The 20767-nt window shown below is 38.0% G+C and overlaps 1 protein-coding gene across 11 annotated transcripts in view; it reads left to right on the forward strand.

The window, feature by feature from the left end:
• Positions 1-20767, forward strand: part of LOC136857337 (cellular tumor antigen p53) — a 198860-nt gene that overhangs the window by 158679 nt on the left and 19414 nt on the right. For 4 of the 11 annotated variants that reach the window (XR_010858529.2, XM_067135943.2, XM_067135938.2 and 1 more), the window contains one exon: positions 12143-12181. The exons of 1 other annotated variant lie outside the window; for it this stretch is intronic. Coding sequence is in view for 8 of the 10 variants with exons in the window: in XM_067135938.2 (XP_066992039.2) it covers positions 12143-12181 (39 nt within the window). In the remaining 2 variants the exon portion in view is untranslated. Of the gene's footprint in view, positions 1-12142; positions 12182-14169; positions 14608-20767 lie in introns of those variants that run through there. 6 more of the 11 variants (XM_067135941.2, XM_068225143.1, XR_010858530.2 and 3 more) reach the window with 5 other exon arrangements.

Here is a 20767-nt window from a genome sequence, read left to right on the forward strand (position 1 = left end):
CTAAATGCGAGAAAATATAAACTAACCTCTGAAATCAATTATGCAGTCTGCCATATCTCGAGGTGTATAACATTTTTACTTAATTGCAGTATTTAGCATTAAAATTAAGCGATCGTTTCGTCAGCCTGTATTTTTAATGAGTTAAGAACTGTTATCAGACACATTATTTACGCATTTACTACGAAAACATGTTCTCTTAAAATTAAAATATTCTTTACGGAACAGCAATAGACAGGTACTACTAATCAACTCCGACATCGCGTTCGAATGTCGATGAGAGAAAGCTCGCTAATGGGCATAGCGAGGAAATGATACTGAAGATAATCGATTGCATGCAACATAATAGCTGGGGTGCATAAATGTCGGTAATGGAAAAATTCGCGTGCGCTTAATCGCTCGTAATAACGGATGCGTCAGTGACAGGGCTGTCACTGTAACCTAAGGATAATACACAGTTTAATATAGGAATTTTGAAGAGACAGCAAAACATTGTCAGTATAACGGGATTCTCGTTATATGCCGTACTCACTATAGCAGACTTCTACTGTACATCATCATTGTCCGATTTGTTCAGTATATCGTCCAGACTATCTGCACTAAATCTTTTATTACTCAATTTACTCATAGTGACTTGAAGGAAAAGGAAATTTTCAACACTGCACACTCACACAAACAATCCGTGCATGAGATAGACAATAATTTTGTCATCCTACAAAGCACCAAAGTTCAATACTTGACTACTCTGACATACCCACATAGGGTCGCTTGGCACTCAATGTGTTAAAAACACAATTATACATGTTTTGGCCTACTTCACTCTTGAAAAAGAATATTAAGTTTGTAGAATTGTTCTAGAAAAAAACTCTACTAAGAAGAAATTGATCTTCAAGGCTTTCAACTTGTCATAACGTAAAATACACAAACATAACGAAAAATCATACAGAATATATAAATATCACTTGTTCTGTAAGTCTTCTCGATAGGTATCACTCACATCAGAAATAAGGTTTATGGAATTCCCTTCAACTTAGTGTAGGAAATGGCATCTCTTTTTTTAACCCTTTGCCCTCGAATATTTTCTTAGACATAATGTCTCCCAACTTGCAATTATTTCAGTCAGTTTTTGCCATACTGGGAGATGTATTATTAAACGCTTATTTACATATATACAATAACTTTGTACAGGTTCAAAATGCAAAAATATGGTACACAAAGGTATAAGAAAGGCACAGATAGGCTTTTTCCCTATATTTTCATCTGAATTTCTGGTGGGTGAGATAATTTTCTAACTGGTAGGTAAAAAATAATGGCCTGTACTGTAATTCTGTAATAGGCCTAATAGCATGGCTTACAAATCCACTTATTGGCCCAAAAGGGAATTTAGGCAGGTGTACATTATCTGTAGTCCACAATCTCCAACCAGTATTGGAATTTTGTACATACCGGTGACGTCCGGGTCGTGGCAACACATTATCACCTCTCCCAACATTAAATGCATCGCTGTCATTATCATCACTCAGATCACTTTCTGAAACATCACTTTCATCGCTTGCCTTGAAAAGTTCATCACTTTCATGGTCATTATCCAGTTGATAGGAGTGGAATCGTGGTTGAAAGAAGGGGTGGGTAATAGAGAAGTATTTCCAGAAGGGTACACAGTCTATCGTAGAGACTGAGGAGATAAAAAGGGAGGGGGGTGTTTATTCTGGTGAAGGAAACTTACTGTTTACATGAATGGTTTACCGATGAAAGGGATGAAATATTAGGGATAAAATTAGTTTGTGATAATATGAAGGAGGTGGGAATTACAGGAACATACAGGCCTGGAAGAGAGGAAAGAGACATGGAAATCTTTGAAAAAATAATAGATTATACTCGTAAAAACAATAATAATGATATGGTAATAATTGGGGGAGATCTAAATTTGCCTGAAGTTGAATGGAAAGGAGCTGCAAGTGAAGCCCATGAACAGAAACTGCCAAATAAGTTAATTTGGGAGGGAGGATTTAGAAAAGTAGTACAAGAACCGACTCGTCTCAATAACTTACTAGATGTATTCTTGGTTAAACCATGGGAAATTGTTGATAAAACTGAGGTAATTGAAGGAATAGGAGACCATAAGGCTGTAATAATGGATGTAGGACTCGTACCAAAAAGGCTTAATAAGAGGGTTACACAAGACAAGAAATTGTACAGAAAAACTTAAAGTTGATGAATTTGGGACCTACCTTAAATCACAATTCAGTTGTTGGATAAGTGAAGGGAGTAACGTGGATACACTCTGGGCTAAATTTAAAGGAATTATTTGGGAAGGAGAGAAGAGATTTGTACCTGTTAAGAACGGTAAAATGACCTCAGACCCTGTTTATTATACAAGGGAAATAAGAAAATTAAAAAGAAAATGTAGAATAGTAAACAGGAAAATCAAAGAGGGTAGGGAGAGTAGAGAAACTAGAAAACAACTAATGAGGGAACTGAATAGAGTGAAAAAGGAAGCAAAAGAGAATTATATGAATGGCATACTTCAAGAGGGTAATGACCACAAAGGGAGATGGAAAAAGCTGTATTCATATATCAGGAATCAAAAAGGAAAAGGAATCCAAATTCCTACAATGGTGGGAGAAGGGGGTGAACACTATTTATTTATTTATTTATTTATTTATTTATTTATTTATTTATTATTTATTTATTTATTTATTTATTTATTATTTATTTATTTATTTATTTATTTATTTATTTATTTATTTATTTATTTATTTATTTATTTATTTATTTATTTATTTATTTATTTATTTATTCACGAAGCACAAGATACAGCTACACTGAGCAAATTTCACTTGCACTGTCAACAGACTATTTAACAAACGTAAAATTTCATAATAAAACATAAGAAACATAACAAAATATAACAAGATCAGGTACACAACCTACTAATAACTGTCCAAATCGAAAACCGTGAGAATGTCCATGTTCATAGCCAACTCGCCGTGGGTCAAGATGGCGGTATAATCCCTTCCATCAACTTATCTTTAAGATATTATTTATACACCTCTTGAATACACTTTTATTTGATGCTAGATCAAGCTCTTGTCTCTTATTAATATTGTTAAAGAGTGTTGGGAGGCGGAATAGGAAAGATCGTTGAAGTATTGAGTGCTGAGTGTGGGGAATGTGGAGAAGGTCTTTGGTTCTGGTGGAGCGGGAAGGAACACGGAGAGAGAAGAGTGAGACAAGATGTTCCGAGCGGTAATGTCCATTTAAGATCCCGTGAAGGAATCTCAGGTCAGCTACCTGTCGCCTGATGTGCAGCGGTGACATATTAATCGCCATTAATACCTGCTGCGTAGACAGATTTCTGAGCTTGGGGTTTCTGTTCCTTACAATTGCAGCAAAGAAGGACACTGCTCTGTCTAACTGCTTGGTATTGGAGGGGGAGGCTGTTGTCCAAATCGGAGAGCAGTGGTTTAAGAGAGGTTGAATGATCAGGAGGAAGAAGTGACGAAGAGCAATGGGGTCAGAAATTTCTGTGAAGCGATAGAGAATGCCTAGTAATTTCATAGCCTTGGTTGTATATGTTTCTATATGGGTCTTAAATTGTAATTTTGTATCGAATATTACACCTAGGTCACGCTGTTGCGTAACCACGGTGATGGGCTTGTCGAGTAGGTAATATGATGTCGGTAGAGGAGATTTACGTAGTGTTATGGTCATGTGGCTGCATTTTTGTGGATTGGGGATAAGTTTCCAAGTACGGCACCAGTTCGAGAGGGCGTTAAGTGAGGACTGTAGCAGAGCTGCATCTGCTGGATTCCTGATCTCCCTAAATATCTTGCAGTCGTCAGCAAAGAGTAGGGTATTCGCTGTTTCGTTAAGTTCGGACGGCAGATCGTCCATAAACAAAGAAAACAGCAAGGGGCCAAGAATACTGCCTTGTGGAACACCGGAGGTGACTGGTAACCATGAGGATGAAGTGCCTGATATTACCACACTCTGCCAACGGTTATGTAGGAAGCCAGCAAGAAGGGTCAGAAGACTGCCATGTATATTAAATCGTTCGGAGATTTTATGGAGCAACAGAGTATGGTCTACAGAATCGAAAGCCTTCGAAATGTCTACGTAGCAGATATCCAGCTGTGATTTAGCTGCAATGGCGTGTGAAGCAAAGCTATGCAGAGTGGCCAGGTTTGTTAGACAAGAGCCACCTGGTAGAAAACCATGCTGCTTGGTTGAGATATACGGCAAAGTGAATGCGAGGAGACGCTGGTGTATAATTTTTTCAAAGATAAAGGATAGTGTGGGGAGAATAGAAATTGGTCGGCAAGATGAAACATTAAATTTGTTGCCTGATTTGAGAAGTGGGACAATATTTGCCTGTTTCCAGGTAATAGGAAAATAGCCCGCGGCGAAACATCTGCTAAATAATTTAGAGAGAGGGACGCAAAGAGTGCTGGCAGTATTTTTTAGGAAAAGAGGACCTATAGTGTCGGCACCGGTAGCTTTGTTGGTGCGAAGAGTTTGAAGAATACTGAGAAAGCAAATCAAATTACTGGGGAGGTATTAAAGACAATGGGGTGGTACATAGTGCCTTATTTAAAATTTCTCTTTGACTATGTCATAAATAATAGTGTAATACCAAAGGAATGGAAGGAATCTATAATAATACCAATTTATAAAGGAAAGGGTGATAAAAGGAAACCAGAGAACTACAGACCAATCAGCCTGACCAGTATAGTTTGTAAAATTCTGGAGAGTTTAATATCGAAGTACATCAGAGGGATATGTGATGATAAAAATTGGTTCATGAGGAGCCAGTATGGATTTAGAAAGAAATTTTCTTGTGAGGCACAACTGGTGGGATTTCAGCAGGACATATCAGATCAGTTGGATTCAGGAGGTCAGTTAGATTGCATAGCCATAGATCTTTCCAAAGCCTTTGATAGAGTGGAACATGGAATATTATTAAAGAAATTGGAGGGAATAGGATTGGACATAAGGGTTACACGTTGGATAAAAGCATTTCTAAATTCAAGGGTCCAGAAAGTCAAAGTAGGAAATAATGTATCTCAGGAAGAGAAAGTTTGGAAGGGAATTGCACAGGGTAGTATAATCGGTCCGTTACTTTTCTTAATATACGCAAATACTTTTCACTCAGATGCCATACGAGTAACACGCGTGAGTTTAAGCTCGTGGAATTTAAGTGTTTTGGCAGGTGTAAACAATTGCGACAGTGCTGTAATTTGCCACAGTGCATCTATTTGTATCGTGGAATCAAGTACTATCAACAATTAGTTCGTTCTTTATTCGAGTGCCGTGCAATTAGTGTAATAGTGAAATGGCGCCAGGAACGAAGAAGAATCAACAGCAGGCCGAGTGCAGGAGTGCCAACCCAACAGAAGACACCGTGAGGAAAATAATAGAAGAGACACTTCAGTCTAAGGTATTCGTGGAATTAATTGTGAGTACCATAGTGGACAAAATTACGGAGTGTGTGTTAAAGAGACTAGAGGAATCTGTTCAGTTCAATATAAATGCATGTGAGGACCTAAAGAATCAGATTGCCAAGAGAGACAAGGAACTCGCAGAACTTAAAGCGGAAGTGAAGTCAAATTATGATAATTTGGAACAATATCAGCGTAGAAATAACCTCCGCATATTTGGCATTCCGGAAGAGTCGAATGAGGACACGGACAATTTAGTATTAAATGTTGCACGTGACATTGGTGCCGACATAAAATTGACTGATATCGACAGGAGCCACAGAGTCGGGCTTAAAATCGGTAATAAACCCCGGCCTATTATCGTGAAGATGACAAGTTATCGCAGCAGGAAGGAGATATTCGCAAAGAAAAGGCATTTAAAAGGATCTCGTGTCACGATCCGGGAGGACCTTACGTCTGCCAGACTGACGGTTCTGAAGGCGGCTATCTCCAAGTTCGGCGTCAGAAATGTCTGGACCAGTGATGGAGTTACCCTGTTTAAGACCGCTGATGGCAGCATGCACCGCGCTACGCAGATGAGTGACATTCCATGAGCTTACTCATATCTAACCTGTGTTTAGTTTACTAACCCGTAAGTTGGTAACCCTTTGTATTAAGTTTTGTTTCCTCTTCTAGGACACATCTTCCTCTCGCTATCTCTCTCTCTCTCTCTCTCTCTCTCTCTCTCTCTCCCCTTCACTGCTCTTGCATTCCACCCTGCTTGGCTGAACGGCTATAGTCTACCTGCTTGACCTTCACTAGCTCGTTAATTACGGTTCTCCACTGGACACTGACCTTGTCCCAACCCTCTGTACAAACTCCGTACTTACAGTAACTTCCTTCTTAGTAATAACTAACAGCTGACTTTAACCTTTTCCTGTAAATAGTCAGAATAGATCTAGAAGATGATTATGTAACATACCAACCTCTTTCAGAGACGAGAAGGGGCATCAAAGATTGCACGAGTAGATTGCAGAAGCATACGGAAGGGAAAAGTACATTACAAATTTTTCATACTAATATTAGAAGCATAAGGAAAAATAAGAACATTTTAGACGTTGTTTTGAAAGCATATGATCATAGGTTTGATGTCGTAATTTTAACAGAAAGTTGGTCACTGAGTAATGTAAATATAAGCAACCATGCCTTGTATAAATCTTATTACAATGAGGGTTCAGTTAACAAATGTGATGGTGTTGTATTAATGGTAAAAAATGGTTTGGAGCACGAAATGGAAATTATTGAGTACGATGACTTTAAATTTCTCAGAGTAGTAATTAACTATTACAACAAGAAAGTAGCTATTACAGGAGTATATCGGTCACATGAATATCACAAACAGCGGTTTCTCAGTGCGTTAGATCATTATATCCAAGATAGATGCCATGTTGAAACCGAACTGATAATAGGGGACACAAATATAGACCTTTTAAATGAACACGACTGTGACGAATATCTCAACATGGTACAAGAAAGAAATTTTCAGTCCTTAATAAACAATCCTACTAGAGTATCTGGTACAAGTAAATCCTGTATTGATCATGCTTTGATTAAAAGTAGGTTGAGAAATGACGACATTCTGTCTATCATCTCTCAAAGTAAAATTTCAGATCATTATCCTATAATAGTAAGTCTCAACATTCAAAATGCCTCGGTCCCTAGTAATATACCAAATTTTCGACGTAACTGTTTTAAAATAGATCATTTTGAGCTTAAAAATCATTTAAGTAAAATAAATTGGGGAGACATCTTAAACAGCAGTGATTTAGATATCAAACTTGATAAATTCGTGAATACAATTAAAAGCTGCATGAGCCTGTCCACTGTTAAATTGAAATCAAAGGAAGTCAAAAGAACAGAATGGATTTCTTACGGTTTGGTAAAATCTATTCACACAAGAGACCGACTTTATCAACAATATTTAAAAAATAAGGATAACTTGGAAATTAAAGAACAGTACAGGAAATATAGGAACAAACTAAATGATCTAATTATGAAAACGAAAACTGAGTACTATAGGAATCTGATCAATCGCAATTCAAATAACCGGGGTAAGGTCTGGGGCATAGTCAATGAAATAACACAAAGGTCAGTTAGAAAAGAAGAGATCAAGGAAATCAGATATAAAGGTGAAATCTGGAAAGATGACATAAATATTTCTAATAAATTTAACAATTATTTCATAAACGAAACCACTGAGAAAGCAAAGCATCACAGACAGATTTCCGACTCCACATTAAATATCGCTCGCAACCCTCATACTTGCTTCCTTGCACCGGTAACAGAATACGATCTGAAGAGATGTTTGAGTGAAGTACATGAAAACAAAGCTGTAGGAATAGACAATATTTCGGCTCGAATTATTAAAGAAAATATAGAGTCATTAAAGGAACCGTTGCTGAATATTATCAATGATTCCTTCACCTTAGGTTACTTTCCAAAACAGCTTAAAACAACAATAGTAAAACCTCTTCACAAGTCTGGAAATATTTGTGACATTAGAAATTACAGACCCATTTCGATAACTACAACAATATCAAAAATATTCGAGAAATGCTTAAAGAACAATATTTACCAATTTTTAGAAAAACACCAAATACTTTCGCCCAGACAGTTTGGATTCATTAAAAATCTCGGAACGACTGATGCTATATCCGCCTTAACAAAGAGAATATACGAAAATCTTAATTCTTCTCTGCTCTCCACAGGGATATTTCTCGACCTTGAAAAGGCATTCGATAGTGTGTCACACCGCTTGCTCCTCCAGAAATTGGAAAAATACGGCTTTAGGGGTAATGTGCTGGATTTGCTTGAGAGTTACTTGACAGATCGAGTACAGTATGTCAAAATTAATCAACATCTAAGCACACCAATGAGGATAATAAAGGGTGTCCCACAAGGCACAGTATTAGGTCCTTTATTGTTTATTATATTTATTAATGATCTAGAGAAAACAATAGCAAATGCCGAACATACGCACGTCGTAACATATGCAGATGATACAGTCATTTATGTTGAGGGTGATAGCTGGAATCTCGTCAGACAGAGAGCAACTCGAGCACTGCTTAAAGTTCAAGCATGGTTAGATAATAATGAATTATTTCTAAACATTAAAAAGACAAAATTTATGAATTTTTCTGTAACAGATACACGAAACGATTTTAATGAATTAATTGTACACAACATCAACTGTAAATTTAATTGTAACTGCTACAAAATTTATAAAGTAAATAATGTTAAGTATTTGGGATTATTAATTGATTCGAACATGAAATGGAAAAGTCACATTACCGATTTAAGAAAGAAAATCAGAAGAACTGTTTATATATTTCATAACTTAAAATACATATCCAGTATAAAATTGTTAAGAGAGGTTTATTACGCTTTAGTTCAGTCTATTCTTAGCTACGGAATTTTGGCATGGGGAGGAGCCTACAAAAATGTAATCAATAAAATACAGGTTGTTCAAAACCTTATATTACGAATAATGTACCAGAAAGGAAGATTGTACCCAAGTAGTCAATTATATGCTGAGGCAAATATATTTAATGTAAAACAGCTCTATGCCCTTGAAATATACAAATATATTAACAAAAACAAAAATATAATTGAGAACATTAAACATGAATATTCAACACGCAGTAAGATGAACCACCGTTGTATGTTATACAAACCCAAACTTAGCATAACAAAGCGCAATTTCTTGTACTTCATTCCAAAATTCTTTAATGTCCTTCCCGGTTCCTTACAAACTACTTTATTAGGTCAGAAAATGAGTCTGAAGTGTCTTAAATCCTTTGTCAGGGATAATAAAACTGTTATGGAAGAAATAACTAAATGAGAATATCACGTCACCATATCCAATTTCTATTCAATGCTCCACCATGTGCTGTTGATCATATCCGTCATTCACTCATACCCATACTCGTATTTCAGGCATCATTTAAAATATATTTCTCACTATGTAATTAATATTCTAAATTACCACACACAAGGTTTCACCTTACGTGGTATTTTACTGATATCTACTCGACTCTGTTGAGGTTGGTGTGATTTTGTATAATAATAATAATAATAATAATAATAATAATAATAATAATAATAATAATAATAATAATAATATATTTAATGTGTGCAAGAGATAGTTAGAAGTTCAATTTATTTTAAGTATTAATATGTTGATAATAATACTACTACTTCTGTAATATATGTGGTTTAGTTATAAGATTAATATTTCTCAGTAATAATGTTATTAGAAGAGTTATGTATATATAAAACAGAGTCCTGTAAATATGTAAACGACTTGATGAATGAATAAATACTACTACTACTACTAAAATGATTTAGGGAACAATATAACATCAAAAATAAGATTGTATGCAGATGACATAATTGTTTATAGAGAAATCAACATTGAGGATTGTTCAGAATTACAAAGGGACCTTGAAAGTATCCAACAATGGGTTGAAGAAAATAATATGAAGGTTAATGGAGGCAAATCAACTGTTACAACTTTTACAAACAGGAGCTTGAAAACTGAATTTGAATATACTTTGGATGAGGTAGTTATCCCAAAAGATGGCAAGTGCAAATACTTAGGTGTGAGATTTGAAAGTAATTTGCACTGGAAGGGTCATATTGATGACATTGTTGGGAAAACATACAGATCATTACATGTCATAATGAGGCTACTTAAAGGATGCAACAAAGAATTAAAAGAAAAAAGTTACTTGAGTATGGTTCGTCCATTATTGGAATATGCAAACAGTGTTTGGGATCCTCACCAAGAATACCTAATAAAAGAAATAGATAGTGTGCAGAGGAAAGCAGCAAGATTTGTAACAGGGGATTTCAGGAGAAACAGTAGTGTATCAGAAATGTTACAGGAACTTGGGTGGGAAACTTTAAGTAAGAGAAGGGAGAAAACTAGACTTATAGGATTATATAGAGCCTATACAGGAGAAGCAGCATGGGGAGATATCTGTGAGAGGCTTCAGTTGGAAAATAATTATATCAGCAGGACTGACCACAAATATAAAATTAGAAGGAATTTTAGCAGAAGCGATTGGGGTAAATTTTCATTCATTGGGAAGGGTGTGAAGGAGTGGAACAGTTTACCAGGGGTAGTGTTTGATCCTTTTCCAAAATCTGTACAGATATTCAAGAAGAGAATAAACAGCAACAGAGAAAATAAATGAAGTGTTAGAGGGCATTCGACCAGTGCAGGTTATTGTAAATAAAAAAATGTGTGTGAATAAATTAATTCCAACCCCTGGTCTAAGGAGTTTGGACAGCCAAAGTAGGGGACTGCCTGTAGGGGTGAAGTACAGTGGGGACTTCGAGGGCCCTGGGACTGCTACGGTAGCTGTGAAGGCCCTTCAGGAACTCTGAAAAGTGGTGGCAAAAGGGGCTCTGGTTAAGACGCAGCAGGTCGTTATGCTACTTAGGATCCAGAACGGGTAAAAAAAAAAAAGTAAATAAATAAATGCAATGTAAATATTAATGTTATACCAGTTGTATAGTATCATTTGAAGTAATTCCACATACTGTATATCAGTTGACTATATTTGTAAGTAGTACAGGAGATATTATAAGTAGAATTTTGTAAACAATATAAATTTATTAAGGATGAGCTGTGTGTTTAATAGAAAACATTGTTAGCGTAAATTGTATAATATTGTATTATAGGAAAAATTTTCTTCTCTTGTTAATTTAATATTTAGTGCTTGACAATAATGTATTTTAGTGCACCATTTGCCACCGAGGTAGACACCTCATTTGCAAATAAAGAGATTTTGATTTGATTTGAAATTTTCACCAGTATTTCATCCTCCAGCAAGCCGGCGCCGCCATTTTCCTGTGATCGCTTTCCATTGAGCATGTACATCACCAAGGAAACAGAGTAATATTGTCTTCGCATTCTAAAAGAAGTTCCCTGAAATTCATGCTCACAGCGCCCAGAAGATAGCAGCACTCATCGAATAATAAGTAGAAAGTGCAATATTCTCTACAGAGTAGTTAAGGGACACAAAACCTTGTATTGACCAGAGCTCGACACACGAGTGTTAGCACTGAACGGCAGCTGTCGACCGTTTGTCGACACGCAAGCAGAAAGAGTTAGTGGTCTTGCCGAGATTACCTAACCAGTTCGTGTGAATGTCAGAATGAACGAGGTTAGGATTTTCAATTATTTAATTCTCATATTTTCTGATGTTTATATGCAACATTATGAAAAAGTACTGGGCAGACCACAAGAACCAAACAGTACAACCTTCAAAGAAGAAATGAACATGGAGCAACTCAAGTGGTCTGATCCAGTATAGGCAATAAAGTTAATAATATTATGTGGCGTATGTTTCCCATAGGTCATATTGTAAGAAAAGTTGTACATTCTTTCTTTTAAAGGACTTCATTTGTGTGTGTGTGTGTGTGTGTGTGTGTGTGTGTCTGTCTGTCTGTCTGTCTGTCTGTCTGTCTGTCTGCTCTGCATCCCATTTATTTCATACTGAGTATAATGGAGGATGCATGCATGCATTCATGCTTTATTTTGCATGTACAGGTGTGTTATGCTATGACCCTGTTTATTTATTTAAAATTAGTTTTGATTTCCTTTTTTTACAATGTGAAGAATAATATATTAATGCACTTTTTATTTCCCTTTCCAGAAACGTGTATGGGAAGGCAGGAGAAGGAGCGAAGTAACCGTAGGTTTTTCCTTCTCACTTTTGACTTTGTTATCCGTAACAGAGGTTTTACAGTCTATCAAATGTTTGTGATTAAATTTTTTTTTTCAGGTAGTTTCTAATTTTATTATTTCCCTCTGTGGATCACTGGTAGTGTCGGCCTCCAGATTCCAGCACAGGTAGTCGGATTTTTGAAGGGGGTTGCAACAAGTCCATTTGGTGTTCACCTGACAAAATTCATTAAAAATTCTGCCATAGATGTCCACCCCATCGTCGGCCGCTACTCCTTTTCAAGAATGTTTTTCTCCTGCAATTCTTCTGTTGCGTCACTGATGACTGATCGGCACTGAAGCCGCACAGGTCACATCTAAATGTGGGTGTAGGATACGCTTGGATCTGATGTAGTTTCCGCTTTTCATGGGTTTCAATTTCTTGCCTGCGACGTACCTGCTCAAACAGTGAGAAGACACCTTTTGCAGTAGCTTTGTGCCAAAGAATACTGTTTTGTGCAGTTGTTGCCCAGGTGTTAACATTGATGTTGCTGTTATTCATAGTCTTCTTAAACAGGTCTTTATAACGTTTCAAAGGAGCACCTTGGGGTCTTTTCCCATGACCAGTCATCACCGTAGAGAAGTTGTTTAGGCAGTCTGCTATCATGCTATGAAGGTTTCTATGCTGTTCATATGCGCCTTGTCAAGAACTGCCACATTGTTTATGTAGTCATCCCATTTGGTGTTCATGATGGATCTAAGTTTCTGCCAATGGAAGGATTCCAGTTTCTTTATGTCACAACTGTAAAGTGTTCATGTTTCACATCCATATAGTAATGTTATGACTACTCGGTACACCATTAGTTTGGTATACATTTTAATCCTTGTTCAAGAAATCTTGGTGCGAGAGGCGGCCTTAATTTGCGTGGGTAGAGCGTATTTTATTTTCCACATCCTTTTCAGAGTTGCAGCGTGTGGTTAGAATACTGCCAAGGTAGGTGAATTGGTCTACCTGTTCAAGAGGTGTTCCTGCTATGGTGATATTTAGTTCAGGGACGGTACCACCTGGTGCCAGCTGTGCAGGTACTTTAATCTTACGAGTGTTGGTCAGACCATATCATTCATAAGCTTCATTAAAACAGCTGATAGATGCTTGAAGCTCCTCAGGTAAATGGACAGGTGTTGCATTGTCGTCAGCATACTGAAGCTTCATTATGCGAGTATTATGAGTCAATCTCTGAGAACGGAGCCTCGTTTGGTTGAACATTCCACCATCATACCTAAACTTAATTTCCACATCAGCATGGCCTAAAGTAAAACAGAATGTCAAAATTGATTAGGAGACAGGCAGATGGCATCAAATTAAAAATTCCTGCCTGCGGTAGTTGAGGCCATACGATTATTCATTTTATTTACCCTACGAAGCGAGTTGCCTGTGCGGTTAGGGGCGCGCTGCTGTGAGCTTGCGTTCGGGAGATAGTGGGTTTGAAACCACTGTCAGCAGCCCTGAAGATGGTTTTCCAATGTTTCCCCCATTTTCACACCAGGCAAATGCTGGGATTGTACCTTATTTTAAGACCATGGCTGCTTGCTTCCAATTCCAGGCCCTTTCCAATCACATCGTCCCTATAAGACCTATCTGTGCCGGTGCAACGTAAAGCCAATTGTAAAATAAATAAAACAAAAATATGACCCTGAATTAGATTTTATAGACTGCAAAACCTTGGTTGTAGAGGACTGTACAATTTTCATAGTCCAGCTGTTCAGTAATCTGACGGGCATACTATCTTGGTTGTGATATTTTATCCTATGGCATTATTTTGTTGAGCTTTTGGATTTGTGCACTAATGGTTATGGCAAGTGTATCAGTCTATTGTGTTAAGTTTTATAATCAACTATTTCATATTTATATTTTATTTTTACTATTAATATTGTATTGGACCTTTAGAAGAATTAGTATATTCTCTTTTTATTTATTTTTTATAAGTAGTTTAATCCCAACTTTGTTCTTGATTTTAGGTTGGGGGTATCAACCCGAGCGATTACAGAGAGATCACAAGAAAAAGCCTTCAAAAACATCCTTTCTTAATTGAACATTTTCAACATTTCCCCTAATATAATTTATAATGTTATTTTTGTTCTTGTAGTTTGTAAGTGGTCTTAATTGAAGTGTTTGAGTTACCATATAATCCCGAGTACCACCCGCCACCGAATAAGAACTGCACCCTAAATTTGAGACAGCAAAATATGGGAAAAGTAAAAAATCAAATAACTGCATACCTATTTAATTTTCTTCAAATATAAATTCAACCAGCTTACAATTAATAAAATCACCACAAAGATTGTAAATAAAATCGGTCCAATACTCGGATCATTCACAAATCACAGTCATCATCTGAATTTTCACCATACAGTTCCCGTTTCTACCATCAAGGTAATTTGCCCCAGAAGTCAGCCGATCCCAGGCGTGCTCAGTCCAACTATGATAAAATAATGCCCTAAAGTACATACACCCTGGATTTTGATGGGGAACATATAATTAAATGCGGACATGGTGCGGACAATAAAAACTACAAATAAAGCAAGGTGAAGCATGACTTCAGTTTTGGAGGAAAATCTGTTTTATTAAAAATAAACAAGATAAATATTTTTTAAAAAATAGCAAAAGTATCTAATGATCCTGATTTTTCATGACTCAGATTTTTTTTTTTCCTCTCAGCTTGATAAAGTCCATCTTCAGAATCAGGATATATTACAAATTTACAGTGTATGCTGACACACATACTTAACCTTCTTGGAGCCAAGAGCCGATCTAATCCGCCGCTCCCCATCAGCTGGAAGAGGCCAGAGCTCCGCCTCCACTCTACTACTGTAAAGTGCCAGGCCGTTTTCAGTGGAAATACATGTATTTTAAAATTCGCGTATATCTACCGGTGTATAGCAAATACCGGCATGAAATTTTCTACATATCGACTACGCAGAATAAGAAACTGGTTTGGAGTGATATAAAGAGTCAAGAAAGTTTTATTGTTGATTTATAGTTGTCGAAAACGTTTATTTTTAGGAAGAGAAAAATATTTTCGCACTTTCTCTCTCAATATCTACTTTGAAAAAATAATTTACGATACAAAAGAATTTACCGGTACGTAATTATGTATAATGTATTTCTAAATACAATTCTATAGAATAGCTAATTTGAACGAGAAAAATAAAAACGTAAAAAATAAAAATTCAAACATATGTCACTAATAAAAACAAGACAATTTTACTCACCGATAAAATTCGCGTGTATGTATCGATGTTTGGCAAATACTGACAACAAATTTTCTACATGTGGACAACACAGTATTAAAATAATTCTGAATTATTAAATAAGTAAAAAATAGAAGTTGATGTTATAGTTTTTGTTTTCAGAAAAAGTAGTTTCTCGTTTTCGGTTGTAGTATATATTAGAAAAATAATTTTACAATACAACAGAATTTACGAAATTAAGAAATGTATGGCACTAAAGCCGTGATTTGCTTTGAACTACTAAGCGACCGCTGCTCAGTTCGGTACCTGCACTTTACAAGGTGAATCATGGTCAGTGAGACAGATCCTCTCAGTAATTATTCTTGGTTTTCCAAACTGGGGTCCCCTACCCTCAGATATCTCCTCAGTTGCAATCACCTAGGGTCACTTATATTGAGTGAACCTCGAACCAACCCTCAGGACCAGGCAAAAATTCTTGACCTGGGCGGGAATCGAACCCATGATCTCCGGGTGAGAGGCAGGCACGCTACACTTCGCCCGCGGAGTACGGCATTTAGGTAATGATTGAGGACTATATGTGACTATAAGGTTTAGCAGAGAGTAAGTGAAATGTAAATAGAAGTGTGATACGGGCGGAGAATCAGACGGTAGGGCATGTTTAGGTCCAAGAACTTTCTTGAAGGAGACAGGAGGTTGAGGAATGTTGTCGGGTTCATTGGGACAAATTTCCACAAAATGTTCTCCAGAGACATCATCATCATCATATTCGTTATCACTAGTTTCATCTACCACCATATTCAGAGCAGCTTTAGTGCTGTTAGACATAATTAAACGTCTCTCCTTTAGCTGCGGTGATTCCGCGGACGTGTCCGATATAATTTCGTCGCTACTCTCTGAACTAAATTCCCTATCGCTATCCGATAAATCATCAGCGTTAACTTCGCACTGTTATAAATACTGCATTAATTTATTGTCATCAATACCTGCTGAAAAATTATCACATGAATAACATGCCATTTTCCTGTCACAAAACCACTCACTGCAAGGAGCAATCTCTTACTGACCGGTTAGCGGTATTTGTAAACACAGGAAACGACTCTTGTGAAAGGTATAACACCCTCTTAGAACTGCCAAAGCAAGGCCAGGCACACAATGACGTGTAGCCCCTTTACTACAGGTTGTAACAAAAGTATGCACTTCACTATAGGTTGCCTCAAAATTACGTATATCACAGAATTTTAAGCCGGCCGATGTAATCGGTTCTGGCAACTTCCGACTGGATTCTTAACGGCCGACCAGATCGGCTCTGGCAATTTTAAGGGTGGATGCTCGCACTACCGCCTGGCACCAAGAGAGTTAACATATCAGATTAAATTTTGAAGTTTCATTAATTTTAACACATAGGCTTGCATGCCCGCACCACGCTCCTGGCTTTACTTTTTGTTAACACTTTTAACAGTAGATGAGTACGTTCCCCATTTATGGACACTTGACATTGCAGTGGGGTCCCTAATCTGAAGAAAAGACGCGATTTTATGCGCAAAAAGGGGGGACAAATAACTGTACAATATACGTGGTAAAATATCCTACGCACAAAATATATACATCTCGAGTCATGAGCAATCTCATGAGCGCAACAAACAATGTGGATTGGAACCACACAAAAATCAAAATCACATAAATGGCAAAAATATACATTCAAAGAAAAAAAAAACATGTCATGTTTTCCAGGGCTCACTAAGAAAAGCATGCAGGATTCACGCAACTCGCATCCACTAAAAGCCTCAATGGAAATATAAGGAAACATAATTACACTTTAAGCAGCACTTCCTATTCAACGCAAGTTCCTGAAAAACAATTACATGACACAAAATCAATCAACTGGTTGACTATACAATATCACACACTAATCAAGGTGGATTCCTGAAATGAAATTGCGTGACACATTCATAAAATATGACAGAGTAGGTTTTTACCTTTCATCACCTAATTAAACGTATCCTGAAAAAAATTACGACACAAAATATTCCTCCGCACGATTATATCATAAAAGGAGGTCCGAAACAAACGTCGCGATATAACTCTCTCATCAACTGCAACAACCGTAGAGTCATGAACAGAAACAATAAAAACACGAAGTATGGGCCACTCCAATAAAACTCTCCTTGGTAGAACACATATCACCCTCGCCAAAACACGGCGGAATGATTCAAAGTGGAGATTCACATCTCCCAAAATAAAGCAGCAAATATCAAAACCACAGGGTCCAGCCCTTTACATGCTGCTCAACAGTCTACCCGAGGCAAGTCACACAATCAAGAAAATGCAGGCCTTTCAGACGAAGAACTTGTCCTCTAACTCAAAATCACACTAAATAGCCCAAGTCCTAAAGTTGCATAAACCCGGAGAAATATGAAGGACGTCGTCTAACGAAAAGAAACAAGACCGCGCTGGTCTCACATCAAAGCACTCGCACTCTAAGTAAACATGAATAATAAAGTGGCCAACTCTGTAATAAATATGATAAACTGAAACTAAGAAAATGGCCACATTGACAATCGATCATGTCTGAAAATCGGAAAGTTACTGAAGTGTCTAATTCCCACATCGTGAGAACTCGTATTGATAATAATAAATTTTACAGAAATTTTATTCTAATATTCGGAACTCGAAATAGTAAACAGCGTTCGCAGAACTCGTGAATCAATTACTAATTTACAACCTAGATATACAAAATAGCCGTGAAGATGACGCTATAAAATTCATGGATCTACACTGCACCGTCTTACACACTCTCATTCACACATCATGCAATAAATCCCAGGAAATGTGACAGCATGTTTCCGTACACTTTGAGCTCCCATTAATAATACTTTTATCTAGTCCTTCCTGACTTTAATTTGAATTCTTATTTACAATTAGGCCGCAAAACGTACACTGCGTCTCAAATCTCAAAGCAAGAAGAAATCAAAATACACTGAAGAAAATGGAAATTGCAACACTCAGAAGGAGTGGTGCTACATAGCTGCAATTGAACATGCAGGACGAGTGTTTGGTTGTGATTCAATGATTATACTTTCAGGTCCCTCTCGCCGCAAGTTCGGACAACAATCAATACAGGATGTGCCCAACACGAGCTGCAATACATCGATGAATTCGTCATGGCATGGAGTCAATAAGGCCCTGGATCACTTCCTGAGGAATTGTGGCCCATGCTTGCTGCACTGCATGGGTCAGTTGTTCCAGAGTTGTGGGTGGCTGAGGACGGTTGGCCAGTTGTCGACCCATCATGTCCCACACATGCTTAATAGGACTGAGGTCCGGGATCTGGCGGGCCATTCTAAGGTTGTGATGTCGTGGAGAGCTTCTCTGGAGATGCATGCAGTCTGAACCCGGGCATTGTCCTGCTGAAATATCTCATTAGCAATGTTCGCCATCATAGAGCCAACCACTGGATTGAGTACCCTATCAACGTACTGTCAAGCAGTCATAGTGCTCTCAACAAGCACTAATTGTGATTTCACATTAAAGCCAATAGTTCCCCAGACTAGAATGCTTGGTGTTGGCCCTGTGTGCCTCTCGACAATAAGATCTGGGCGGCCCCTCTCCTCGGTACGTCGGCGCTCATGATTCCGGCGCTCACTGCGGGCAAGACAGAAGCGCGATTCATCATTAAAGACGACCCTATGCCATTCGTCGACCTACGTCGATCCTTCTCGACACCAGGCCAGCCTTACAAGTCGCTGTTGTAGGGTCAGGGACACGGGCTCGTAAGCCAGCTGCACGCAGGCGATTACCAACTGTTTGTTGTCTAACGTGGGGTGCCACAGTTGCTCGAATTTGCGTTGCTGTTGCATGGGGTTCCATCGGGGCCATCCTCTCTCACAGTTGCTGTCGCGCTGGGCCTGTGCCAGGTCTACGAGTGTGGGTACCTTCATTTGACCACTGCTGCCATACACGTTGTACCGTAGATGCCTGTCGGCCAACACGTGCAGAGACAGTCCTTAGCGATAATCCAGCCTCTCACAGCCCAATTATCCGAGCCCTCTCAAACGGCAACAGTTGTTGATAGCGTGCTCTTCTCTGTCGTCGAGGCATGTTTGATGGGGAACACTTCCCTGCACAGACTGAAAGTCAACTACGCTACACCAGAGTCCGTATACTGGAGTCGATTCCTCCTCGACCAATCACGTGGGGAGACCTGTGGCAACAATCCAATGGGTCTGAAACTTTGATCGTTTACATACCTACATGGCATCGTTCCATGTCTTGAAAATCAACACAAACGACCAGTGCCTTCATGGTGTTGCAATTTCCATTTTCTTAAGTGCATATATGAGGCTAAAATAGGAAATTGACTCGTAAAAGAAATGACGCTAACCACTCAGCTAAATAAATCAGAATAAAATGTGAGTAAGCAAGCTGCGACCTCATGCAAATGGTCCACATTTACACTACAATTATATTTATATTAACAAGCTTCCTATCATTTACTTTAAATAGGACGTAGTCCTTCCAAACGAAGCTACATCTACTGAAATTAAATATCAAACTAACCTGTCCCCTTTTGCAACATTAAGCACGTTCACACTCACATAATTACATTAAAAACTCAGTACTCATCTGTTTCGTTGACTTATCGCCGCCCGTCTTCGGGAAACAACCGACCCCATCTTGTTTTTAGCCAGCCATATCGATGATGTTGCCTTCAGAAAAGACTTGGATCAGTCCTTCTGTCTCCATCGAGGGGTAGAAAGGTGATGCATTTTCCGTTGCTGCTTCTGCTTCCGGATGTCGTCTAAAACATCCCCTCGTTCATAATGTAGAAAGTAGGTCAAGACCAACCTGCCGGTTACTAGAATACTATAGATGGGGGTAATTTCCACTTACCATGAAACGAGGTCCCATTCAGTCGCGGAACTGCTTCTCTTATCTACACCGGTAACTAGGTCAAATATTTCCCCTTTTATAAAAAGCTGGACTGGAAATTGTAAAGTTTATGCCCTCAGAAACTATTTACACAGGCAGGCTACTATGCATTTCGAAATGATTAAATGGAACTGTTCTCTCCCTTTGGTAATCGTAAGTTAAATGCCATTCTCCCAATATTAGAAAACTTGAATAGATTAAATGCAGACTGAGTGTTTTTCAGCAAAATTTTTCAAGTCCCCACACGATCGCTCGCATAAATAAAAACCTCTTCTTACGATGTTTCCTGCACAGAATCTCGCCAAATAATAGGGTAACTGATGTGGTCTTCGTTTTTATTAACTCGTCCTCAAAGACGCCGCCGTATCCTCAATTGGGGCCATCTCTCCCCTAGACCAATGCCTAGCCATATAAACGGTGGCTCTATTGTTTCATA

Source organism: Anabrus simplex, chromosome 1 (genome assembly GCF_040414725.1).
Source record: "Anabrus simplex isolate iqAnaSimp1 chromosome 1, ASM4041472v1, whole genome shotgun sequence".
Taxonomy (NCBI): domain Eukaryota; kingdom Metazoa; phylum Arthropoda; class Insecta; order Orthoptera; family Tettigoniidae; genus Anabrus; species Anabrus simplex.